The sequence below is a fragment of the Pyrgilauda ruficollis genome, unplaced genomic scaffold (assembly GCF_017590135.1).
Source record: "Pyrgilauda ruficollis isolate IOZ18807 unplaced genomic scaffold, ASM1759013v1 scaffold6, whole genome shotgun sequence".
NCBI lineage: Eukaryota > Metazoa > Chordata > Aves > Passeriformes > Passeridae > Pyrgilauda > Pyrgilauda ruficollis.
Genome location: NW_024527710.1, coordinates 9,912,241 through 9,937,845, shown reverse-complemented (window position 1 = coordinate 9,937,845; position 25,605 = coordinate 9,912,241). Strand labels below are relative to the sequence as shown.

At 61.7% G+C, this 25,605-nt stretch overlaps 1 protein-coding gene across 1 annotated transcript; it reads left to right on the top strand.

The window, feature by feature from the left end:
* The first annotated feature begins 4,999 nt into the window (after positions 1 to 4,999).
* Positions 5,000 to 25,461, top strand: PTCH2 (patched 2). The gene is made up of 24 exons (XM_041483249.1): positions 5,000 to 5,068; positions 5,335 to 5,527; positions 15,205 to 15,394; positions 15,513 to 15,582; positions 15,826 to 15,917; positions 17,924 to 18,119; positions 18,214 to 18,335; positions 18,611 to 18,758; positions 18,988 to 19,119; positions 19,200 to 19,355; positions 19,479 to 19,571; positions 19,658 to 19,783; positions 19,863 to 19,981; positions 20,093 to 20,498; positions 20,582 to 20,894; positions 21,154 to 21,296; positions 21,384 to 21,564; positions 22,025 to 22,308; positions 22,840 to 22,977; positions 23,103 to 23,245; positions 23,512 to 23,611; positions 24,019 to 24,252; positions 24,403 to 24,807; positions 24,914 to 25,461. The coding sequence occupies exons 1-23, from the start codon at positions 5,000 to 5,002 to the stop codon at positions 24,805 to 24,807; spliced, it is 4,053 nt and encodes a 1,350-aa protein (XP_041339183.1). The 3' UTR covers positions 24,914 to 25,461.
* Positions 25,462 to 25,605: the final 144 nt, after the last annotated feature.

Below are 25,605 nucleotides of genomic sequence, written 5' to 3'. Positions count from 1 at the left end.
CAGAACCGTGCAGCGTCTCCAGTGCTCCTGGGCATCCTGAAGGAATCACCCAGCACAGCCTGCAATCAGGGGGACATTAACCATCCCTGGGCCCCTCAGCCCTGTACTGGTGTCATCCCTGTACTGGCACTGGTATTAAAGATGCTTCTATGTGTCTGCATAGGAGGAAGCAAGGCTCCATCATCACAGCTGTGGTGGCACCATGAGCACAGCCAATGGCCCTGACACAAAGCCCATGGATCCACGCTGGCACTGGGTGTTGCCATTTGGGTGTCTCTGTGCCCTGCCTTATCCCTGCTCCCTGTGCCTCTGTGCCACCTCAGCTGCCTGTCCCTGGTCCCCAGCTGCTCCTGCCCTCAGGGGATGTGGAGGGGGACAGACTGGTGCAGAAGGGCACGGAGCTGTGGAGTTCTCAGAAGGGTCTAAGCACAGCCAAGACCCCTGGGGAGCCCTCATCTGCCTCCTGGGATTGGGGAGATGTTGTGCAGCTGCGCCTGCAGCCCGACCTTCTCCGGCAGCAGTTACCCACTGTCCCCGCGGAAAATCGCTCCAGCTCCGTGCCGGCACAGGGCGAGGTTTGCCCAGGGCCTGGCGAGCGCCACTGCGGCTGCTAAACGGGTTTTATGGTGGGATTTAGAGACTTTTCTGCTGGGTAATTGATTTGCCCAGGCAGTAAAAGATCAAGGAAGGGGCTCAGATGGTGGCTCCTCGCATCTGCCCACCGAGCAGGCCTGGGCACGGGTGGCTCGGGGCACGGCCAGGGCTGGCGATCCCCAATGCCACGATGCACACTGTGGGGTGCCACGGCCCCACAGCGATGGCACGGGTGCTACGGCTCCGTCCAGGAGCTCCCTTGCAGCACACCCCCGCTCCTGCATCCTCGCATCCCCCTCCCCAACCCCACCACAAAACAGCCCCCAAAGGAGACAAAAGGGGCTGTTTGGGGACCTGCCACCTGCTAGTCCCCATCCTACAATACCGCAGTAAAGAGGCACCAAACAAAGGCCTTAAAATCCTAAAGGGGCCCATTCATTAGGGTGACAAAGGGGGAAAGAACTACATTATCATAATTAATCCCGGTGCTGGCGGTGGGTGGCAGGGCTCTCTGTCTTCCAAGGTGGTGTGGGGACGGACGGTGTCACCACGTCCACACACTATTGTGAGCCATGGCCTTGCGGGGCTTAGGCGGGTTTTAAGCTCTGTAAACACCACAGGACCCCCGCCACGGCTACCAGGGTTGCCGTCCTTCCCCCCGGCCCCTCCCCAGCCCCGGCTGTTTGTCTTCTTGCTGCAGACCCCCCCAAAATCCCAGGGCTGGGATGGGTCCACTATGCCCCCTCAGTGCACCTGCTCCCAAGACCGCTGGGGAGTGGGGAAGAGCTTGGAGCCCCAGGTCCTGCTGGCGGTGCTGGGATGGGGGCTTGCTGTCTGTATTCCATGTTATATTTCCCATGGAGAGTTACTCCAGGTGTGATGTGCCAGGGACTGCTGAGGCTTTCCCTGGCCACTGAGATGGGGCTTTATCTCTTCCCTATCTTATCTTTATCTGGGGGATGAGGTGGACTCTGACCTGTGAACCAGCTATTGGTTGTTCCCTGCTGTTTGGGAGGCACAGGGAAACTGAGGCACGATGTGGCACCCAGCGATGCATGGGCATTTTGGGGGATGTTAACTCCCTATCTCCAATCCTCTCTGGTGGATTCTGCCTCCCTTCTCCATCCCTTGTGACACATCATGCCTTGGGACACACATGGTACTGGCTGAGGAACAATGGGGTCGGGGACACACTGACACTCCCTGTCCATCTGTGGGGCCTTCCCTGCGCCCCCAGCTCTCCGTCCACCTCGACGGGGTCCCAGTGCTGGGTGCTGTGCAGCCCTGGGGTCCCTGAGAGCCTGTGCCTGGCTCCGGGCCGTGGCCGGCGGGCTGTGCCGGTGGTTGGGAGAGCACCATCTGGTTTCCAGCTAACTAACGCCCGGCGCTGGCTCCCGGCAGAGGAGTTGCTGCTGCGGCGGCGGCTGTTTACAGCGTGCTGAGGCTCTGGCATGTCCCTGCCAAGTCCCCTCTGCTTCTCCCCCCGGCCATGGGGCTCTGGGGCTGCATGGTGGCCATGCAAAGCTCAGTTCCACGCCCCAGCCTCTGCCCAGTCTCAGCTTGCCCGGAGGATGCTGCTGTTGTCCCGGGCTGCCCTTCCTGAGGAGTGCTCGCTGTGGCGGGGCTCCTGCCACGGGGATTTTCACATCTCCTTTGCTCAGCGGGGTGGGACACGCAGTGTGGGGACAGGGTGGACTCCCCGGACACTCCATCCTCTCTGTGGGTACTCTGTGGTTGCGGTGCCCTGCCCTTCCCAGCTCCCACCGCATCCTGCCAGCTCACCCCGGCATCTCCCTGCGGCGGGGCCGAGGGGCGAGGCTGGGCAGAGCCCCGAGGCTGGGCAGAGCCCCGAGGCTGGGCAGAGCCCCGGGCAGCCCCTGTGCGGGTCTCCCGCCTCGCACCCGCAGCCACCAGTGCCGCAGAGACACTGCGCAGGGTGGGGGCTGCGCGGAGCCATTTGCCTTTAATTGAATTTATTTGTTACAACCCCAAACAATGTAAAGCAGGCTTCTCCCAGGCTCCAGCTGCCTGCCTGCCCATTAAAATACCATCTAGAACAGCAAATCCCCCCTCCCGCCTTGATATAAAACAGCCGGTCAGCAAGAAGAGGCAGGAGAAGTCTCCCTGCGTGCGAGCTGAGCCCCTGCTCCCCATCCTGCTCCCCATCCTGCTCCCCCAGGGCCGGTGGCCTGCAGGGCTCCCAGTCCCCTTTCGGGTGGCTCCGGGAGAAATAAGTGCCCTGCAAGGAGACTCAAAGCTCATCTCTGTGGCGTCAGGGCAGGGCAGGCTGAGCCCCATCCTGCCATTTTCCAGTTGGGTTTTGAATCCTCATTGGCGTGGCAGGATCTGGCCCTGTCACTGGTATTGTCACTCCTGCTGCAAATCTTGGGATCCCCAAACCAGCTGCCCTTCTGCCGAGCCCCATGGCCTCTTGCTCAGGGTGCAAGTCACCATGATGTGACAGTGGCTCCAGGGCACACAGGTCCTGGGCGACAGCTGGTCCCTGGGGACCACGGTGGCAGTGGGAGGGAGGTGGAACAGGCGTGCATGGTGTGGAGCAGGCAGGGATGCCAGGACTGATCCTGTCCTGCATGGTGCTCCTGTGGCACAGCACCCTGGTGCCAGCGTGTGTGAGCCAGGATGGGGTCACGGAAGCTGGTCCTGTAGCACTGGGTGTCCATGTCCCAGGGAAACCCCTGATACCCTGGGATGGGGCAGAGCCAGCTCATCCCCAGGCCCTGGCAGACACTGAGTGGGTCTCCATGGGCCACTCCATGACTTTTCCAAGGACATTAATGACATTTCCCAGGGTGCAGGGCAGGGCTCGGAGAGCCCAGGTGGAAACCAATAATGACAGATAGGGAGCCAGCGGAGACCATGGGGAGGGAGAACCATCCCTGCTGGAAAGGAGGACGACAACTTACATTTTAAATATTAATCTGATAAAAAGCTGCAGCTGCCCAGCGGTAGTGCGGGTCCACCGGGAAGGGAATGGTGGAGCTGTTAATAGCAATCAGGCTGCAGAAGTGCTGAATAGCCGTTTCCCTTCTGTATTTGGGGACACGCCAGATGCTACAGGCCTATCGCTGGACGAGGGAGAAACCCTTTACGTGCCGCCAGGGCCCAGGAGAGCCCGGCAGCAGCAGGCTGGGCTGGTGGGGGCTGTGGCTGGGGAGAAACTGCCCCAGGCACTCCGTTTATTTGTTGGGGTGTCCCCCATTTTTGGCGAGGGAAACACCAGGTTGAGCATCTTCATCATTGCTCCAAGGTAGTGATGGGGGGATTGCACATGGGTTGGGTGCTGCTCCGTGTTGGTTTACCAACCCCCCTGGGTGCCCTCAGCAACTCCTTGGAGCTTTCCTGGTGGGAGCAGCAGCAGATCTATCCAATAAAGAACTGAGAAGGGAGTGAAATGAGCAAAGAAACAGTCCTAACCACCCCACAAATTATGGGTGCCATTTATCTCTGGCCCTTTTGCACTTCCTGTGCCCCATGGATGGGGTTTTTGTGCCACTTACCTCCACCTCTGGGGTGTTGGGCTTGGCTCCCCATGGCAGGGATGGGGTAGTGCTTGTGGGTACACCCAAGGAGTGGAATGTCTTCCTGCCCCCCAGTATGTCCTGGAGGAATATCTGGCCTTTGGGCAGGGCAGCTGGTACTGGGGGTGGGTGGACACCCTGCTTTTGTGGGGAGGGGAAGGGAGGGGTGAATTTTGTTGGGAAAAGGTATTAATTAGGATGCCTGGTCCTTTGTGGGAGAACACCTGGCCCCTGAAGAAGAGATGCCCATCCCTTGGGACGGCTGTTAGAGAGATGCACAGACTGGGAGAACATGACTACCCCTTGATATGGCTATAAGGGCGCTGCCAAGCCCTTGGGGGGATATCCAGCCTTTAGGAGGGCTGCCTATCTCTTGGGAAGTAGCTGTGGAAAGATGCCTGGCCCTGGAGGGGATACCTGGCCCTTGGGATGGCTCTGGAGGGGGAGGTCTGCCCAGCACTGGGGAGAGGGAGCATGTGGGGTTATGACTGGACCAAGGAGGGTGGCTATGGGGGGGTGCGCCCTCGAGGAGAGGCTATGTGCATGCACAACACCCGGCCCTCGGGACACTCTTAGGAGGGATGCCATTCCTTGGGGCATCTCCAGGGGGCTGCCTACCCTCTGCGGGGTCGCTGTGGAAGAAAGATGCAGGGAAAGCTTTACTTTGTCGGGTGCCCATCCTCGGGGGAACAGCTCTGGCGGGGGGCTGCGTACCCACCGTGGGGGACGCTTACAGGGGGGACGCCCATCCCCGGGGCTGTCTGTGGGGGCAGCCGGTGCCGGAGGCGTGGGGCAGCCCCGGGCGCGGGCCGTGCCGGTGCCCCGGTGCCGCCGCCGCCGCGCTCCCCCCCGCGGCGGGGCCCGCCATGCCGGCCGAGCCCCCCCGCGCCGCGCCGCCGCCGCTCCGCGCCGCCCGCCGCAAGCCGCTGCCCGAGGTGAGTGAGGGGCGAGCATCGCCCGCTCTGCCGGGGGCTGCGGGCCGGGCAGGGGAGTTCGGAGAGCGCGGAGGAGTCCGGGGCGGGCCGGGCGGGCGCGGGGACCCCCGTGTTCCCCGGCTCGGGGAACCTCCGGCTCTCGCGGTTTCGCTCCGAAGCCGAGTGCCGCGGCCGCGGGCATCCCGCCCCGCTGCGGGTCCCCTTCCCCAGGCAGGGGCTCTCCCCTCTCCTCTCCCGGGCTGACCCGATCCTCGCCCCCTCCGCAGGGCAGGGCCGTGGGCCAGAGGACCCCGCTGTGGCTGCGGGCCCGCTTTCAGGCGCTGCTCTTCGCCCTGGGTTGCCGGATCCAGCGGCACTGCGGGAAGGTGCTCTTCGTGGGGCTGCTGGTGTTCGGGGCGCTGGCCGTGGGACTACGGGTGGCCTCCATCGAGACCGACATCGAGCACCTCTGGGTGGAAGGTAAGCGCGGCCCTGCGGGCTCGGCCGCCCGTGGGAGCGGCCCCGGTCCCGCTCCCGGCCGCGGCTTTGTCCCCCACGCGCGGCGCGGAGTGCGGGGCCGGCCGGGAGGCAGGTGACAGCGCGGGAGCGGGGCGGGACGAGGAAGAGGAGGATGCCGCCGCCGGGCGTCCCGTCACCGGGGCCGCGGAGGACGGGGCCGTGGGTGCCCACGAGCCGGGTCCCGTCTGCGCGGCCGCTCGGGCTGCGCCGTGCGCGGGTGCTGGGTTGAAGAGGGACCCCCACGCGTGTCCCGACGGGGGTCCCCGCGCGAAGGTGCTGACACGTGCGACGGGGATGGAGCTGGACACCCCCTTCTTGGTGGGAAGAACCCCCCGGCACGGCCGCAGCCCCGCACCGGGGCCGAGCCGGAGCCGCCAGTCCCGGCCCGGGACCCCGGCCCGGGGGGAACGGGAGCGCGGGCAGGGTCAGGCGGGAGCAAATCCCCGTTTCCGAGTGGAAGCGGCTGATCCCCCTCCTTTGTTATTAATAACTCCAGCGTGGATTTTCTCTCCCCGATCCCTGCAGCCCTGCTTCACGGGTCTGGGATTTGCTTTTCCTGCGCCTCCCTTCGCCTTTGGGGGGCCCCCGGGGGGGCAGCACCCCGAATCGCAGCCCCGTCCGTGCCGCCGGGCGCGGCCGGAGGATCCCCGGGCGGGGGTCCCCGCGGGGTGCTGTGCAGGGGCAGATGTTGCTCAGCGGAGGGGTGTCAGCCATCTTTGTGCGGGAGCGCTGCCTCCTCCCCCACGCCCCGCTCCCTGTGTGGTCCTCAGCTACTCTTGGATTTGGTTCAACAATAGAAGCAACTTTGCTCTCCCACCCCCTTTTTTTTTTTTTTTTTTTTTTTTTTTTTTTTTTTTTTTTTTTTTTTTTTAAAAAAAGCGCTTTCCCCCCTGGCTGCTTGCACACAGATGCACGCACGGACCCCTGCCCAGGAATGCCCGGCTCTCCCACCTGCTCCCCACTCCCCAGGGATGTTTGTCCCCCCTCCCCAGTTCTCGTCTCCATCACCCCCTTCCACTGCAACACGTAGCAGAGAAATCCAGTGATACCTCCCGGTCCAGCCAGCGCCTGAGCTGTGGCTGCTGAAGGAGGGACGTGCTCCCTCCGTGGTTCCCTCACTCTGGGTCGTGGCTCCGGCTCCATTGAATTTTTATTGTGCTTTTGGGGTAGCAAGGAGTCAGCGTTTTGTAGAACTGTGGCCAGGAAAGCGGCTGTGGTTGTTCCTGTTAAGGGGAATGGGACTTGCGGCACATCAGGGTGGAGAGCGGGATGGGGAAGGGGCCAAGCCTGGGGACGGCTGGAAGCGCCCAGAAACCCGGCTTTTCCTGTGCCCCGCTGTGCTTCCCTGCTCGCACGGGCACAGCCAGCAGCAACTGCGGCTGCTCTTGGGGGATTTCCCCCACACTGCGGTCTGGCTGTAATGTGGGTGCCGGGGGCCTCTCTCAGGAACCTTCTCTTTCTCATGGCTTCTCATCTTCTTCAGTGTCAGGAGTTGGATTATTTTTTTTTTTTTTTTTTTTTACTCCGTGGTGAAACAGCGCTGACGTGGGGCATCGTGCCCCTTCCTGGGCAATGGGGGCACCGGGTCTGCGCTCAGCCCCCGCTCTGGGTCTGTGCTGCCTGCCTGAGGACGATGTGCAAGGCCAAGGGTGCTACTCAGAGCCCCCCTTGTTCTTCCTGGGAGGGCTCTTCCCCCGAGAGTGTGCTCTTGGGGCAGACCCCTCCGTGCCTCGCTCCTGGGTGGCAGAGCCCCAGCGTCCTCAGGCGTTGGCACAACCTGCGACCACCAGTGGCGATGTGTCTGAGATGGCTTCAGTCCCATGGGGTGGCATGCGGGGGTCAGGATGTGGAAGGAAGGCTTGTGGTGACACTTTCAGTCTCGTGTGTCAGCTGTGGGGCTGCCTCCCTTCCCCATAACCAGCTGTAGGTCCCTGCCTCACCGCCAGCCTCAGCTTCTGCATTTTCTGGCAAGATCAAAGCATCCCCCGCATATGGCCAGCCCTGATCACTGCACCCCATCCTGCTGGTGTGGGATGGGCATTATCGGGGACAGGAGAGCCTGAGATGCCCCTGGAGAGTGGAACACAATTGCCCAGACTCTGTGGTTGCATCCAGAGCACTTGAAGCTGCTTTGGGATTTTTCTCAGCCGCTACTTTCTCACGTTCCCACGTGTGTGGCAGGGTTGGAGTGTGTGTCCTCTGCAGAGAGCCTGGTACCAGTGTGGCAGGCTGAAGCAGCGCAGTTCTTGCTCCTTGGCTGGCAAAAGTTGGTATCCCAAGTGTTTGGGATCCCCAGGGTGCTGGGCACCGGAGCTCCTGCCTCCTCTGGGTCTGTGAGATGTTTGTGGGACTGTGGTTCGTCCCAGCCCTGGGGCAGTGCTGTAGGGTGTCTGAGGGGAGGGTGTGTGTGCAGAGAATCCCCGGCCCATCATGCTAGCCCAGTGGGTCCCAGCTCAGGGGCAGGGTGGTTTAAGGTTCCAGGAAGCCTCTGGTGACTGCACCCGACCCCCTGCCTCTGCCTAGCCAGGCTGAGGGATGCGGGTGGTGATGCTCCGACCCGCAAACCACCCTGCCCAGGTGAGGTCCCAGCGCTGCAGGAGCAGCGTGTGACCCTGTGCCAGGCAGTCCCCACTGCAGGCTGAGCTCAGCTCTCTGGGAGCTGGGATCCTGCTGAGCAGGGGAGGGAAGGGAGCTGCTTCCCATGGGAGCATGATGCTGCTGTGCCATCCCCCTCCTCCCCAAACAGGAGAATAGGGTGGGCAGCCCTGCTTTGGCCCCATGACTGGGGTCAGCACTCGGGCCATGCTGATGGTATGTCCTCCTGAGCCTCGGCTGTGATCCTGGTCGCTAGTGGGAAAACAGAGGGTCCCCTGTCCCAATTCTGGGAATGCCCTTAGACCAGGGGGCTGGCTGAGGGGTTCTTGTGGTGTTCTGGGGTTATGCCTGACCTGTATCCCTGTTTGGGAGATGGAAGGAGGCTGTGTCACCCCATAAATTGGACTCGACTGTGGAAATGTTCAATTAGGCTCCTCCGAAGCAATTAGCCACTCGGAGGCTCTGCAATCCCGGCTAGCGGCGAGTGTTGAGTTACCTCTGGACACCTGGCAGCTGTTCCTGGCTCTCCCAGGGCGTCTTTAGGGCCAAGGGGCCGGGGAGGCGAGCTCTGGGCAGGCAGAGCCCTGGGTGGTGAATGGGTCTGCCTGATTTATAGCGCCGAGGGCTGGTTCAAAGGAAGGCCGGGTTAATTCCTAACCGGAACAGCCAAGCGCCCCGCACAGCCGTCGCCCTCTCAAAGAGCTGCTGAGTCTCCCTGGAGAAGACCCTGTCCCTTTTCTGGAGGGGTCATGGACAGCCCGAGTATGCTGGTGGGATGAAATAGGACGCATCTTATGGGGGTGAGGGGAATTTGCTCTCTTGTTCTCATCTTGGGGCACAAAGCTGAGACACCCCCAACCCTCTTGGCAGTGGCTTCTGTCCTTCCTTGACCTCTGCAGCAGTTCTTGGCGCAGGGCATCAGTTCCTGTGCACCCAGGACAGGGCTGGGATGCAGCCTGGAGCTCCCCCCGCGGCAGGCCAGGACGGAGAGGAGGTGCAGGCTGACTCTGTTTGCAGAGAGAGGGGCACAGGGAATGGGAAGGCCCCGACAGAAAGCCAAGGACGGGGTTGAACGCCCTCAGCACTGTCTGTGTGGCCTCTCCTCCCAGCCTCTGTCCCCACTGTGCTGGGTGGGTCCCGTGGAGGGGTGTGGGGCAGCAGCAGTGGGGGTGAGAGGGATGCCACAGCCGTTCCTGGGTGGGCACACAGAGAGGTGGGTGGTCTCGTTGCTGGCTGGGTGGGTTTGTGGGGTGGGATGTTTGTGCAGGGGCTGAGGAAGGAGCGGGTGAAGCTGGGGGGCTGTGTGTGGCTGGAGGTGATGGGCTGGGGGGCTCTGATGGCAGTTTGTCCCCGTGTCTGGGGCAGCAAGATGCCTGCTGGGACCTGGCCAGAGCCAGCTTCACTCCTGTGGGGTGGCTCCTGGGCTGCCATGTCCCTGCTCTGTCACCAGATGGGTGTCCTGGGGAGGAGGGTCCCCATTTCTCTTGGAGTGGGGTGACAGAGGTGTTGCTCTCCGGGAAGGCAAGGGACAGCCCAGGGTGCCTGGGGACTGTCTTGCCTGGCCTGGTGGGATTTTCCCTTCAGCACCCCGCTGTCCTGTCTGTTTGCAGGGTCTGGGTATCTGTGGGGACACTGTGCCCCCATCCCCGGGGGCTTGGGGAGCGAGGAGCAGCTGGGGTGTTGCTGCCATGAAGTGCTGAGGTCCCTGTTATCCCAAAAACTTGCCTGCCTGGCTCTCCCCTCTGGCTCTGAAAGAACCTTTCTTCTCGAGAAGGGAGGGGGGGGAAGGAGGCTCACCCAGTAGCCCCCCACCTGCCAGAAGATGGGGTCCAGGCAGTTCACCTTTATTTATTTATCTTTGGGAGGTGAGCGCAAAACCTCTTGCTCTTCCTTTTCCCTTCCTTGACAGCTTGGTCAGCTTTTTTGGGCTGGAAAATTTTGCTAATTAACCCAAAGAGACTGGAAGACTTTACAGATGGCTGTGGCTTATCTGCCCCTATCCATTTTGCTTTCCTTTTCAACTTATATATTTTTCTATTTCCTAGAAAGTTTTTTTTTCTTTTTTTTATATATATATGTTTTTTTAACTTGGACATATCTACGGACTTAGGGAACGGGCTCTTTTTTTGTGTGTTTTAAATGTTATTTGGCGGCTGGGAGGGGGCAGCGCCAGGGCCCAAGAAGAGGGTTTTATTATCTGCCTCTCCCTCGGGCCTGGAAAAGTGGTCTGAGTTCAAAAAATTCATTTCTTGCCTGAATGAAGCCAGCAATGTGGAAAAATTTCACCATTCAGAGGGGGATGAATGTATGTTTCAACCACACATTAAGTGACATTAGCAAGCAGTGGAGTGCCTAATGTGGCCATTTTTCACAGCAGCCAACAGAGGGGGTGATTAGCATAATTAGTACAGGCAGCCCTATACATATGGAAATGGCAAATGCCTAAATGCCAACACCAGTGGAAATTTATGTCAATGCTGACAGGAGTCTTAGCGGTGAATAGTTCCCAACTGAATCCCCTCTCCCCCCTCCCCTTTTTTTTTTCCCCCTCTCTCTTTTTCGGGGGTCGCGCTGTCCCCTCGGCGCTGGCCGGGGCGGTGCGAGCTCCCGGCTGCCCCCCTCCCTGTGCTGGGAACCGCCGCCCCCCGATTTGGGGTAATAAAGACATTAATTTAGCTTTGCCGTTAAACAAAAGAGTTCGGCCGGGGCCGGCGGCTGGGGAGCTGGCCCCAAACGGGCCCTTTCAGCCCCTCCGCCGCTGGCTTTTTGAAGGCATCCCCGTCTTCTGCCGCCCCTCTTGCCTGAGCTGCGAGCCCCTTCGGTGGGGCTGCGTTTCGCTGGAGGTGCTGGGGCAGCGGCGAGCCCCTCGGTGCTGCTGGGGGCACCCATCTGCCACGCAGCTGCCCCCCTTCCCGGGAGCAGCCGCGGGGTGAATGGGCCGGGAGGACGTGTTTTGACAGGATGGGGCCGCCGGGCTTTTGGCGAGGCTGGCGGTAGCGGCCGGGACAGGTAAAAATGGCTCTTTCAGTGTGCCCTGGGCGAGACTTCCTCCGGAGCAGCATGGGTCCTTTCACTGCCTCCCTAATCCAGCTAATCCGCCCCACAACACTTTGAAGGTGGCCTCCGGCTTGCACGCCGCTCAGCACGGGGAAGCTGCGGCCGGAGGATGCTTGGGGCGGTGCCTCGGGACCCCCTCCCGCCGGGATGCGGGGCAGTGCTGGAGCTCAGGGTGGTTCTGGCATCCCTCCGAAGCGCATGGGGCTCTGATCGCCCAGGGCAGGCGTCTCTGCCAGGGATGTGCTCGGTCTGCGATCGCCCCCGTGGGTGCCTCTTGTAGCAGGGGGTGCTGCAAACGGGTTCCCCATGGGATGGCTTTTCCCAGGGGATCTCAGCCTGACCTTGCCCCACTCCCAGCTGTGCCTTTGTGGTGGTTTCCAGCCCTAGCATTGGGATGTTGTGCTGTAGAAAGGGAGCTGCTCATCACGTCCCTTGCTAGTGGGCCCAGCTGGGGTCAGGGCTGCAGCATCCCCTGTGCACCAGCTGAATCTGCAGCTCAACAACATTTGTTGTCACATCCCCTAGCCCCATTACACCAAGAAGGACTGGGCCTGATTTTGGGGGCCAAGCGAGAATGTGTGGCAGGAGTGTTCCCTCCCTGTCATCCTGTCCCACCCAAGTCACTCAAGCGGTGACAATGCTGGCAGTGCCTGGGTGCCACCTGCACTGTGGTGGCAGTGCTGTTGACCATGACCTCTACCCAGCCTGATGGGACAGAGTGGTCTTTGCAGCCTGTGTTTCCTGGGGAGACACTGGTACCCCTCCGTGGTCCCCAGCACCTCCCACATCCCTCCCTTGCCCTCAGCCTTGCCAGGCAGGGAGGGCTCAGTGTGGGGCTGGCAGCCTGCCCGGACCCACTGCCCTCCCCGTGCCACCCAGACACGCTGCCCTGGCACACTCGGCCTGCTGCCCCCCACCCTTGGGTGCTTGGAGACAGGGCACTACGGGGTTTGTTCACCTCCTGCCCTGGGAAAGCACCGTGGGAGGTCCCCTTGCTGTCACAACTAGCGGGGTGGCTGCAAGGGGGCCAGCCCCGGGCTGGGGGGGCCACGTAACTGCACTGTGGGCAGCAGGACCTGGCATGGGCTGACCCCAAACCCTCTGAGATGAGTCTGAGAGGTTCTGGCTACCCCTGGAGAGATGTGGAATGAGCTGGGATCAGACCCCTCCCAGGGCAGGAGGACAACACAGGGGCTGAGGCTCTGTCTTGGCTGGAGCAGCTGGGGGCACAAGTTGGTCCCACTGTGTGAGGGTGAGCTGGCTGCAGTGCCGTGGCTGCGGGTCCTTGCCAGGAGGGTTTGGGGTGCAGTGGCAGGGGAATGGCTCAGGCAGGGTGGCCGGGAAGGGGGCAGGGAGGCTCCAGCCCTGCTCTATAATTTTGTGGCGGATGCTGTAATTACGAAGAGGGCTCCCCCGGCATGGCCCGTGGATGGGAGGCAGCCGCACACGCAGCCACCCTCGCTGCCAGGGACCCTGTCCCATCCTCAGCATCCACTCTCCCTGCTGGGCACGGCAGGAGCCTGCTGTGCACCCCAGGTGTTCGGAGTGCAAGTGGGTGTAGGGTCCCAATCCACCGTCCAGCCAGAACTGCTCTGAGCCTGCACCCACAGCCCCCCCAGCGTGGGAGCAATGCCCAACCCCAGCGAGGCTGCTGCTGCCTCGGGGGACTGTCCTGCCCCCAAGCCCTGCAGTTGGATTTTGGTGGGAGCTGGGGGTCCAGGGCAGTGAAGCCAAACCCTGCCGGGGAGCAGAGCAAGCTGTTAGTAAGCAGGACCGGACGCCTGATTGGAACCAGAGAGCCCTTTGCATGAAAAAGCCAAGGGCTCCCTTTGTTAATTGGAATTAAAAAAAAACAAAAACAAAAACAACAAAAACCCAACACAACAACAACAACAAAAAGGAAGACCTTACATACAGTTCCTCATTAACGTGCTCATTGTTGGTATCGGGGTGCCCCCCCAGCCCGCTGCCCGGCCGGGGGGCTGCGTGGGGCGTCTCGCCCCGCTCGGGGCTGGCCGGCCGGCGGGCGCGCCCGTTTGAAGTGTCCTTGGCAGCCCTGTGTGCGCTGCCTTGTCTTTTCATGTTGCTCTTTGGTTAATTAGGGTGTTGGAATTTGAGGCTTCCTCACGGCCTTTGAAGCTTGCTGACGGCTCGCAGTGCCCTGTTCCAAATTAACACTAATTACAAGGGACGACTTTTTATTTTCTCTCTCTCTCTCTCTTTTTTTTTTTTTTTCTTTTCCCCTCCTCTTTAATTTTTCGGGGGGCTCGCCCCCACGCCATGCTTGCAGATGTGTGGCTCCTCCCGCAGGCGGGCTGGGCGGAGATGCCGGCAGGGCAGGGCGTAGCAGGATGATCCCCCGGGAGCAGCAGCGCCGTCGGGCACCCCCCCATCGCTGTGTCCCACCTCCCGCCCGGGCTCGGCGTGGGTGGCATGGCTGAGATCAGAGCAGCTTGGCGCACCTCCTGCCCGACCTCCCAGCCTGCTGGGAACGGGATGGGCGTCCCACTTCCCCCCACCCCCCGACACCCACCCTCCCCGTGTCCTCGTCCCCTCGCCCTGGGTGCTGCTGTCCCCTCTGACACACACACAAAAGCCGCGGCCATGTCCCCCCCTCCCTGTCCCTGGCACAACCTCTATCCCAACTGGCATCTGATGGACACCAGCTGCTCCCTGGCCCAGCCAGGAACAATAAAGATGCTTTGCCCTCCCCGTTTCCAAAAAGCAGGGAAAAAAAAAAAAACCACCAAAACACCAACCCATATAATAAGTCATTAAAAGGGAAGATTCTGCTCCTTATTTGCGGTCTCGCTCTGGCCTCCTCGGTGCTGGCGGAGGGCCAGGCCCGCCGGGGCCCCCGCCCCTTGCTGAGGGAGCATCCTGGTGCAGATGAATCGTGACCTCCCCTCGCTTTCCCGGGGCCGGGCAGGAGCTGGCCTCACCCCTGCCAGCGGCACTGCCTTGGGAAGCATCCCACGCTGGGCATCCTGGGGTACCCCAGCGGGTGGCACTGGGATGGGGGCTACACCCCAGATGTGCCAGGACAGCATCCCTCCCACCCTGGGCAGGAGGCTGGAGCAGAGCAGCCAAGTGGTGCACTTGGGAGGGGGTCTCAGGATCCACTTCCCACCCTCCTCTGGGCTGTGTTGCCTCCCCTTTGCTATGCCAGGAGGGATGTGAGCCCTGCGTTCGAAGGGGATGGGGACAGCTGTCCCTGGGCTGGTGCTCAGCCATGCGAGAGACCGTGCAGGGTTGGTCCCAGCCCCAGCCACGCTGGCTGGGAGGGGATTCCTCTTCCACGCCGAGGCAGCCGCAAATGAAGTCGGTGGCTTCAGCTGGAAACCTTGGCCCTGCTGTGCTCAGAGCTCTCATGCTGCCAAAGGGGGACAGATCCCAGAGACTTGGCAGGGAAGAGCGATGTCCCCAGCACCACCTCCCTCCCCTGTCCCCAGACCGCTGCTGGGGCAGCCTACACCTGCAGGGACTTTGGGGTGCCTGCCTCTCCCTACGCTCCTTCCCTGCCTGCCTTGGGGTGCCATGGAGGGGCTGGGCTGGGCTGCGGTGCCCCCAGTTTAATTTCCTGTTTTGTGGGCTGGTTTTGGGCATCTGCAGCACCCACCACAGAGCACGGTGGAAGTGGACAGGTTGGGTCCACTCTGCTTCACCAACCATCTGTCCGTGGGTTTTTTTTCTGGGGAAAGCAAAGCCAACAAGCTGCTTTGGGGCTGGGTAGGGGGATGCCTCATCCAGTGTGTTCTGAGGTGGTCCCTGTTTGGATTCCTTGGGTGTGAGCACCCAGAGGATGCAGCAGTTGGGGAACCCAACAGCAGGAAGCCCCTGTGAGTGATCATGGCACCATCTCATGCTTTGCGGCTTTGATTCTGCCTGTCCCATTCCCTGGGCATCCTGATGGGCAGGGCACATTGGTGAGGTGGGGGCTCTGCCTGGCGTGGCACTGACAGGGCACGTCATGGTCCTCTCCACAGCGGGCAGCCGGGTGAGCCAGGAGCTGCGCTACACCAAGGAGAAGTTGGGCGAGGAGTCCGTCTACACCTCCCAGATGTTGATCCAGACGCCGAAGAAGGATGGTGATAACATCCTGACACAGGAGGCCCTGCAGCTCCACCTCGAGGCGGCCTTGGCCGCCAGCAAGGTTCAAGTCTCACTGTACGGAAAGTGAGTCCGGCTCCAGATGGGGGACGGGGACCCCCGCCGTGCTCTGCACATCTCTCTACCCTTTGCCGTGTCCCCTGCGGGATATGCCCGTTCTCAGCTCCTCCTTCTGCCTTTCCAGATCGTGGGATTTGAACAAGATCTGCTACAAGTCGGGTGTCCCCATCATTGAGAATGGCATGATCGAGAGGGTGAGTGCTGCTCATGGATGGCCCTCTGGAGCTCCGCCGGGGCTGGCTGTTGACCCGCGGGATCAGCCCATCAAAGAATGGCAGTGGAGGGGCTGTGCTGGGGACAGGGCTTGTCAGCCCCAGGTGCTGTGAAGGCACTGCTGGCTGGATGTGGGAAGGCACAGGTTTGGAAAGCCCAGCAAGGTGCGGGGAGACTGGGGGGTCTGATCCATTCCTGCTGACCTCTCGCATCTCCCCGTACAGATGATAGAGAAGCTGTTCCCCTGTGTGATCCTGACACCATTGGACTGCTTCTGGGAAGGCTCCAAGCTGCAAGGAGGCTCAGCCTATCTCCCGTGAGTGTGTGTGGGGAACTGTCCTGGGCTGGGGGGGGCCATGGGTGGGAGCAGGAGCTGGGGATGCTGCCAAGGGGCTGTGCTTGACCTCCCTTTGCAGCTTGGCTCTGCCTGCTGCAAGGTGCTTCAGTGCTGATGCAGCTTGTCCTGCTCAGCCCTAGGTTGGTCCCACCATCATTGCTGTCCCGCTGGGTCAACACTGGGGACAGGTCCCTGTCCTCCCTCCCCTGCCTGGCCTCGGTGGCACAGCTAGGGCTGTACTGCTGCAGGGGGGCTGCAGCCCACAGGCAGGAACTGCCCATCCCATCCCATCCCATCCCATCCCATCCCATCCCATCCCATCCCATCCCATCCCTGCCATGCTCTCCCACCAGCCAGGGATGGGGACGGGGGGCAGTGGCTGTGCCACAGGCAGGTCCTCGAGGCTGCTGCCCCTGTCCCTGACAGCACCTCGTGTGTGTCACGATTGTGAGGGGGCACCCAGACTCCTGAGCTGCACCCAGGGGCACGGAGGGCACGGAGTCCCTGGGCTGGGTGGCGAGCGACTCCCAGCCAGCTCCTCGCGTGGTGGTGGGGCTGGGGACCCCGGGCTGGGCCGGGAGAGCCTCCCCCACATTCCTTCTGTTTACGCGTGTGTTTGTCCGGGAGAGCTGGGGCGGCTTGTGCATTGTCAGCAAACGCAGCCCCGTGCTTTCTCATGCTAATGCTGCTCTGAAAGCTGCCCCTTGCCAAATAGATGAAATAGTGGCCTTATTCAGGCTGCTGCGGACGGGAGGAGGGGGAAGGGGCCGCAGCCTCCCCAGCCAGGACTAGGGGCTGGTTTTGCCCCCCCAGGACCTCAGGTTCTCCCCATCCCAGGCTGGGGAACCGCCGAGAGCAGGAGCAGGTGGGGCTGGGGCGGCCGTGCCAGATGGGATGCTGGTGGCATTGTCTGCCGGCTTGGGCAGCGTTCTGGGACTGAGGTCCGTGGCAGGCAGGGTGGCACTGGAGCAGCCACGGGACTCATCTCTCCTAGCAGCCGAGGGAGCGGGTGCCCGGGCGGGCACCCCGGCTGAGTGCGGCCGGCCCATGGGGACTCGTCCCCCTTTTTAACGCCAAGGGGTGAGCGGGGTGGGAGCTGGGAGAACAAAGAGCAGCAATCTATGGAAAGACAAAAGGATTTGCCCTGGCTCAGTGAAGCAAGCGAAAGCAGATAAAAGGGGCTCTCTTTGGAAGCAGCAGCAGCTCCGGTTGGTATGTGGGAATCTCGAGCGGCCGGCTCTGGCCCAGCCAGCCTTCATGAATTATTAGGCTGTGTTTCTCCCCAGAGCCCACACTTGCTCGGGGCTTTTTCTTCCCCTCTTTGGAGCGCTGGGCTGGGTTATTGGCTTTTTTGTGTGTCCTTTCTGTCTTAAAAAAGAAGCTGAGTGAGGCTGGAAGCTGGCCCCCAGCTCCCCAGGCTGGGGTGGAGGGAGCAGAGCATCTGCAGGCAATGGGAAAAACCTTTTTCCTGGGTACCCAAGTCCCCTGCAGTCCTGCTGGACCTCCAAGAACCTACTCCATGCCCAGCTCCCAGTACTGTGCTGAGCCCCCAGGACCTCTGCTGAGCCCCAAACTCTCCAGCTTGGGGGAAAATGGCAGGAAGGGCTGTAAGGGATGCCGGGAGCTATTGCCTGCCTGCTCCCCTCTATCAAGATGTTAGCCCACGGGCAGTAATCGGCCTGACTGCTCACACAAAGCGGGGCCAGGCAGCAGGGCCGGCTCCCCCCGCTTTGTCCCGGACTAACAGGATCAGGCACGCTACTTGACTCGGGGCATGGCCCGCTGTGGCGCACAGGGCACGGGGGATTCCGCGGGCGGCCCCGGGAGGGGGTAAGGGACGTGCTGGGAGCTGATGCTCATCTGCATCCCTGCATCCTGCCTGTGAGGGCATCCACAGCACCCCTGGGATGGGCTGGCGGTGGTGGTTGTGGTACTGCGTGTGGGTTTTGGCATCCCCCATGACCCCAGTGCTGCTCTCTGCCCAGGGGCCGCCCAGACATCCAGTGGAGCAACCTGGATCCTCTGCAGCTGATGGAGGAGCTGGGGCAGTTCACATCCCTGGAAGGCTTCAAAGAGCTGCTAGACAAGGCAGAGGTGGGACAGGCTTACATGGAGCGGCCCTGCCTGGACCCCCGGGACCCCCAATGTCCCTCCAGTGCCCCCAACAAGCAGAGCCAGCAGGTGGGTCACAGTCCATGAGCACCAGGATTTGGGTGTGGGGGCTTACTGCTCTCCTGCCTGCCTCACAATCCTGACACCTCCCCTCCACCCACAGAGCCCCGACATCCCGGCCGAACTCTCGGGGGGCTGCCACGGCTTCTCCAGGAAGTTCATGCGCTGGCAGCAGGAGCTGATTTTAGGCGGCACGACCAAAGACTCCCAGGGCAAGCTGCTACGGTAAGAGCTGCTGTGGTGTGGGCATCCCCAGGCACAGGGCAGGATACCTGCCCTGGCTGCAGTAGGGGCTCTGGGGCTGTCTCAGAGGCTGGTGGGTGTGTGGGGCTGGTGAGCAAGGCAGCACTCTGGAGCAAGGCAGAGCAAGGAGGCAGGATGCCTGGGTCCTCTCGTGGGTGTCTGGGGTGGGGATGGGTGCCGTGGGGTGGGGGATGGACCCATTCCTGCATCCTGGGGCGCTGCAGCTGGTCCCAGCGAGGTGCGTGCCTGTCCCCCAGCGCCGAGGCCCTGCAGACCATGTTCCTCCTCATGAGCCCCCGGCAGCTCTATGAGCACTTCAAGGATGACTACGAGATCCATGATATCAGCTGGAGCGAGGAGAAGGCAGGAGCCATCCTGGAGGCCTGGCAGAGGAAATTCGTGGAGGTGAGCACCGGGAACAGCCCCTACATGGGGCTGGGCAGGGGTGAGCCTGTGCATGGCATCCCTCTGTGCTCAGGTTTTCATGTGGCCACGGGTTCTGGCACTACTCTGTTTTAGTCCAGTGCATCCCTGGGGACTGTCAGTGGTGATGCTGACACTCTGAATACTCTGGGGTGGGTGTACTGTAGAGCGGGGGGCTCCTGACTCCTCTAATGGGATGCACCTCTGGCAGTTGGCACAGGACTCCATCCCTCCCAACGCCACGCAGAGTGTCCATGCCTTCTCCACCACCACGCTCAATGACATCATGAAGTCCTTCTCTGACGTCAGCGTCATCCGGGTGGCTGGGGGCTACCTCCTCATGGTACGTGTGCCCCTTCTCTCTGTCCTCTGCCATCCCTCCATCTGCCCCCAGGTCCCCACTAACCCACTGTGCTCTTCCAGCTGGCCTATGCCTGTGTCACCATGCTGCGGTGGGACTGCTCCAAGTCCCAGGGGGCTGTGGGCCTGGCTGGGGTCCTGCTTGTGGCTCTCTCCGTCGCCTCTGGCCTGGGGCTTTGCTCACTGCTGGGCATCTCCTTCAATGCAGCCACCACCCAGGTATGTGCTGGAGGAAGAGCTGGGTACTGTGAGGTGGGCGGGACCCTGAGGGCTCAGGGGTGGCCGAGTCCCCTCTCAGGTGGTGGCCATGTCCCTCTGCTCACACCAGCTGCTCTGTGGCAGGTCCTGCCCTTCCTGGCCCTCGGCATTGGGGTGGATGACATGTTCCTCTTGGCTCACGCCTTCACCGAGACGAGCCAGCACATCCCCTTCAAGGTGAGCACTGAGCACTGCCCAGGCCCTTCTCGGCCTCCTCCTGCCTCCCCATGGTCCCTCTCATCACCCCTTCTCTGTCCCGGCAGGAGCGGACGGGTGAGTGTCTGAAGCGCACGGGGACCAGCGTGGCTCTCACCTCTGTCAGCAACATGATCGCCTTCTTCATGGCAGCCCTGGTGCCCATCCCTGCCCTGCGCGCCTTCTCCCTCCAGGTAGGGCCACGGTCCCTTTCCCGGGGATGGGAAGGGATGGCCAGACCCTGCTCTGACGTGTGTCCCCCAATACCTGCAGGCTGCAGTGGTTGTTGTGTTCAACTTCGCCATGGTGCTCTTCGTTTTCCCTGCTATCCTGAGCCTGGACCTGCACCGCCGGGAGAAACGCCGGCTCGACATCCTCTGCTGCTTCTACAGGTACTGGCACTGGGCTGGCTGGGCTGGCTCTGACCCCACAGGTCCCTAAAGAAGACAGGGTGACTAAATATCTCACCCTTCTCTTTCTGCTCCTTCACTCTCTCCATGCAGCCCTTGCTCCTCAAGGGTCATCCAGATCCAGCCCCAAGAGCTTGCTGACGCCAACGACAACCATGCCTGCCATCCATCTCCTTATGGGCACCCCGGCATGGCCACCAGCACCCAGATCACCACCACTGTGCAAGCCTTCACCCGGTGTGACCCCTCGGGCCACCACATTGTCACCGTCCTGCCACCCACCTCCCAGGTGTGCACCTCACCTGCCATCCTCCTGCCCCACACTGATCCCTTGGGCTCGCAGGTCTTCGCTCCATCCAGCTCCACCCGGGATCTGCTGTCCCAGCTGGATGAGGCCAAGGGTGGCCGGGAGTGTGTCCCCCTGCCCTTCTGCCGCTGGAGCCTCGCTGATTTCGCCCGGGAGAAGTACGCCCCACTCCTTCTGCGAACCCGGACCAAGGTGAGGGGGGGGCAACCCTGGTGGTGCCACTCAAGGTGGGTGGGTGGCACAGGACCCTTCCTGACCCCCTGTTGTCCCCACAGGTGGTAGTGGTGGTGCTGTTCCTGGCACTGCTAGGACTGAGCCTCTATGGCACCACCATGGTACATGATGGCCTCTACCTGACGGACATCGTGCCACGGGACACCAAGGCACACGCCTTCATCTCGGCCCAGTTCAAGTACTTCTCCTTCTACAACATGTTCATTGTCACTAAGGGTGGCTTCCACTACCCGGGTGCCCAGGCTGCCCTGCTGAGTCTGCACCAGGCCTTCAGCACCGTCAAGTACGTGGTGCGGGAGGGCAACCGCGACCTGCCTAAAATGTGGCTCCATTACTTCCAGGACTGGCTGAGAGGTGAGGGACATGCCTCTTCTCCATGACCTCCCCTGTCTGATAGTCCTCTCCTCAGCCTGCATGCTCCCCACTGGCCTGGGAATGCCTTCCCTTGTGTGCAGTGCCCTGGGGAGGATGGTCCCGAGGTGCCCAGCACTGGAAGATGAGCCTTGGGGTTTTTGTGTGCCCATCCCTCTGGCACCACACTCCCTGGTCACACGGGGTGGTGTTCAGGGTGGTGTGTACCCAGGGATGCTTACTCCCCATTCTGCATCCCCAGGGCTCCAGGCCACCTTCGACAGGGACTGGCAGGCCGGGCGCATCACCCATGACAGCTACCGCAATGGCTCCGAGGATGGGGCACTGGCCTACAAGCTCCTCATCCAGACTGGCAACAAGAAGGAGCCCTTCAATTTCAACCAGGTGAGTGGTGGCAGGGCTGGGCTGACTGGGCTGGGATGTCTCTGCCCCAGCTGCCCAGCTCATGCCCACTCCTGGTCTCTCCTGTAGCTGACCACGCGGCGACTGGTGGACGAGAATGGCATCATCCCCCCCGACACCTTCTACATCTGCCTGACGGTGTGGGCCAGCAACGACCCCCTGGGCTTTGCTGCCTCCCAGGCCAACTTCTACCCCCCACCCCCCGAGTGGATTCATGACAAGTACGACACCACGGGCGAGAACCTGCGAAGTGAGTGAGCATGGTGGGCTCCCCAGGGCCCCCTCTGCCCCCGGCATCCACCTGCAGAGTACCCCACTCCCCACACCTTTTCACCCTGAAGGGAAACCCCTCACATCCCTCACCCCATCTGGTAAACTGCCTTGCTTCCCCATGCTTAAGCCTTGTCCTCTTGCATCCCACCCTGAGCATCCCACTGTGCATTCCCTATGCCCTTAGCAACCCTGCTCCAGCCCATGAGCATCTCACTGCAAAGAGTAACCCGCTAATGCACAAAAATCCTACAGGCAGAGAAATGCCCTGCCCTCCGCCTTGACCCCAGTCTGTTCCTACACCCTCCCCAGACCTGTGGTAGCCAGCCAGGCATCAGGCTGCCCAGGCTGCCCTCAAGCTGATGTGACTGTGGTGCTCTTGTGCTGCCTGTACACCCGTACTGCCCACACCCTCATACTGCCTGTGATCTCCTCACCAGTCCCAGCAGCCCAGCCACTGGAGTTCGCCCAGTTCCCTTTCTACCTGAGCGGGCTGCGTCGCACGTCCGACTTCGTGGAGGCGATTGAGAGCGTACGGGCCATCTGCCAGGAGGCCGCCCAGCGCCACGGCGTGCTGAGCTACCCCAGCGGCTACCCCTTCCTCTTCTGGGAGCAGTACATCGGCCTGCGGCACTGGTTCCTGCTGGCCATCAGCATCCTGCTGGCCTGCACCTTCCTCGTCTGCGCCATGCTGCTGCTCAACCCCTGGACCGCCGGCATCATCGTGAGTACGCACCCTGATGCAGGGGATGGTCCTGAGGGGTGAGGTCAGGGCATCCAGACTTTCTCCCGTCCTGCCGAGTGGCCCTGGGTACCTGCTTCATGGGAATTGGGTGATGGAGTGGCCAGGGGCACCCTGGGGGGAAGGGATGCCCATATGAGGGTGGCAGTGGGTGGGAGATTCCTGAATGGAGGAATCAGTTGTATCATTGATGAAGAGAGCAGGGGACCCTGGATACATCCATGCAGAAGAGTGTGACAGGAACACCCATATGGAGATGGCAGTTGTTGCGGGAGCCACTTGGAGGGATCAGGGAACCCGTTATGATGGGAATGTGTGTAGTGTGCAGGGGTTTGATGACATCCATGCAGAGCAGGGTGAGGGCTACCCCCAGAAGATGGGACGGAGGGACACCCCAAATAGAGGGAAAAGGGTCATTGAGGTGAGGCTGCCCTATATGGAGTAGGGTCAGGCTTACCAGGGAGAAGGGACAGCCAATCAAAGCCATCTCTCATTGACCTCACCACCCTCCAGGTCTCCATCCTGGCCATGATTGCTGTGGAATTGTTTGGCATCATGGGGCTGATGGGCATCAAGCTGAGCGCCATCCCTGTGGTCATCCTCATTGCCTCGGTGGGCATCGGTGTGGAGTTTACTGTCCACGTGGCCCTGGTGAGCACAGGCTGATCCCACTTCCCACTCCCTGGCACCCTCATCCCCTTGGCCGTGTGCTAATGGGTGGCCCATCATGGGTGGCACACGGGAACAGCCCCGCATGACATTTCCATCCCACTCAGGGCTTCCTGACGGCTGCGGGGAGCAGGAACGTGCGCTCAGCCGCAGCACTGGAGCACACTTTTGCACCTGTGATGGATGGTGCTGTCTCCACCCTCCTGGGTGTCCTCATGCTGGCTGGCTCCGAGTTCGATTTCATCATGAGGTGAGCACTGAAAAAGGGTAAATCAGCCACGTGCTGCCATACAAGAGCTTTGGCAGTGGGGGCTGGTGGGTGTGGCAGCCCCCATCTGGCAGTGGGGATGTGGGGTAGATGGTGAGGACATCTTGCTGGGGACTGCCATTCCATCTTGCCTGGAGGCTGGGGAGACATGGCAGGGCCACGGGCCATGGCATGGCAAGCCATGTTTGCGATGGGAGAGGTTCATGATGGCTGTGCCTGCTTACCCCATGTGCCTATGGTCCCCTCAGGTACTTCTTTGCGGTGCTGACCATCCTGACGCTGCTGGGGCTGCTCAACGGGCTGGTGCTGCTGCCTGTGCTGCTCTCTGTCATCGGGCCACCTCCTGAGGTACAAGACCCCTCCATCCCACCTCTCCCTCATCCTCCCCAGCCCTGTACCCATGTCTCTTCATCCCCCCTTGCCCCTCTCCCTGCCCACCTTTCACCCTTTATCCATCTTTGCCTTGTCCAGTCCCAACCTCATCTTGAACCCACCTCAGTCCATCCCTTGCCCTATACCGTCCCTCTTTTACCTCATCCTTTCTCTGACCCATATCCTACTTTCCCCATACCTACCTGACCTTGTTCCTGCTTCATTCCACACACAACTTCCCCCATCCCTCCCTGACCCATGACCTCCCTGATCGCATCCCTGCTTCACCTGGCATCACCCACATCCCCATCCTCGCATCAGCCCGTATTCCCTACTTCTCCATACTCTGTCCCTGGCTCGTCTGACATGTCTTCTCTCCCCAGGCATCCCTGGTGGATAGTGGCCCCTGCCTACCCCCACCAGAGTCAATACCCCCATGTCTGGGCCCTGGGGGACTGTACGTCCGGCGCGCTCCAGCCTGGCCCGCCACCTTCCCTGAGCCTTCTGACACGGAGAGCGTGGGGCCAGGCAGCCCACGGGGACCCTTCGTTGTGCCCCCTGCCCCAGCACACATCCTACTGGAGGCTGGCAAGGACCCCAGCTTCCCCCGCATCACTGTGAGTGTCTCTACCCTTTGTGGCATTGCCAGCTCCCGTGCATCCCCAGGGAGAGGGTCATGGATAGAGCTGCGGGATGGGGGCTGGTGGTGTTGCCAGAGGGATGCTCAATATGACTGGGGACCCTCATGCTTTATGCTCCCCCTCCAGGTGCTGAAGCCCTACAAGGACAGCCTGGAGGTTCAGGGGAAGAAAGAGGCTTCTGGCCCTCAGCCTGCAGCCCCCCTGCCCTTTGGGGAGCCGTGCACCTCGCTGCCCCGAGATCCCCCGCAGCCCGGCCCAGCGGGCACCCGGCCAGCCCCCCCCGCAGCCCTGCCCACCTACAGCACCCACCTGCAGGGTCCTGCCGGCAGCTACACCACCGTCACGGCCACCGCATCAGTGACAGTGGCTCTGCACCCCACACTGCCTGGCTCCTACCCCAGCTTCAGCCCTGAGGGCTTCACCAGCAGCGAGCGGGACTGCCTGGACGAGCCCAGCACCAGCGGCACCGCTGTGCCCGACACCTTTGAGATGCAGAACATGGGACACCACGGGGCAGGTGCCTGGCGCTAGGTGAGCCTGGGGACGCCCTACCCAGGGCTGGTGCATGGCAGCTCGGGGGTGCGAGGTGGGTGTGGAGGGACCCAACTGATCCCCAAATCTCTCTCTCTCTCTGCAGATTGCTGGTTCCTGGGCAGAGCATCTCCCCAGCACCCCGCGGGCACAGGAGGGTGCAGAGCGGGGTCACCCGTGTCATGCTGCTAATCGCCAGAGTGGTCTTGGCCAAGGAGGACCAGCCCCCCTGCACCGGGGCTTGGTAGGGCAGGCTGGCACTTCTATGCAAGCTGTGTGCAGGCCATGCCGTGCCCGCGCGTCCCTCACCTGAGGCTGTACCGTTGGTGCCGTGTCCCGTCACCCAGGGCTTGGGGTTATCCTGCCCTGGGCTTGTTGCCCCCCCAGAAATGGAAGCACTAACTCCCCCCTCTGTTTCTGGAGCTGCTGGCAAGGTGGACTCAGTGCCATGCCAGTTCCCCCTTTGTGGGGTCACTGCCTGCTCCCCATCACCTCCTCCTGGGACCACCCATCCCAGGCCATGAGCTGGGGTACCCCAACAGGGTGCCCTGATGCCCCCTGTTCCGATAAGGGGGCAACCCCAGAGCCAGCTATGCCCTGGCATGCCATGGGCAAGGCCTAGGGTGGGCACCCCCACCTTTATTTATTGCAAAGGGAAACTATCTATAGAGAGATATATATTTTTAAGCTTATTTTAAAAGATTTATTTCTCAGCCTAAAGCCTCACCCGGCTGCCCAGGGTGCAGGCAGGGAGTGGGCAGACCCTTTGCCCAGTGCAGGGCTGCCCACTGGAGGCAG

What these genes read in the sequence shown, in the direction of transcription:
- PTCH2 (XM_041483249.1), top strand. Translation starts at nt 5,000, where the DNA reads ATGCCGGCCGAGCCCCCCCGCGCCGCGCCGCCGCCGCTCCGCGCCGCC. An exon ending in ATCCTCTGCTGCTTCTACAG is followed by an intron (nt 19,982 to 20,092) that starts GTACTGGCACTG and finishes CTCTCCATGCAG; the next exon opens with CCCTTGCTCCTCAAGGGTCA. An exon ending in GAGTTCGATTTCATCATGAG is followed by an intron (nt 23,246 to 23,511) that starts GTGAGCACTGAA and finishes TGGTCCCCTCAG; the next exon opens with GTACTTCTTTGCGGTGCTGA.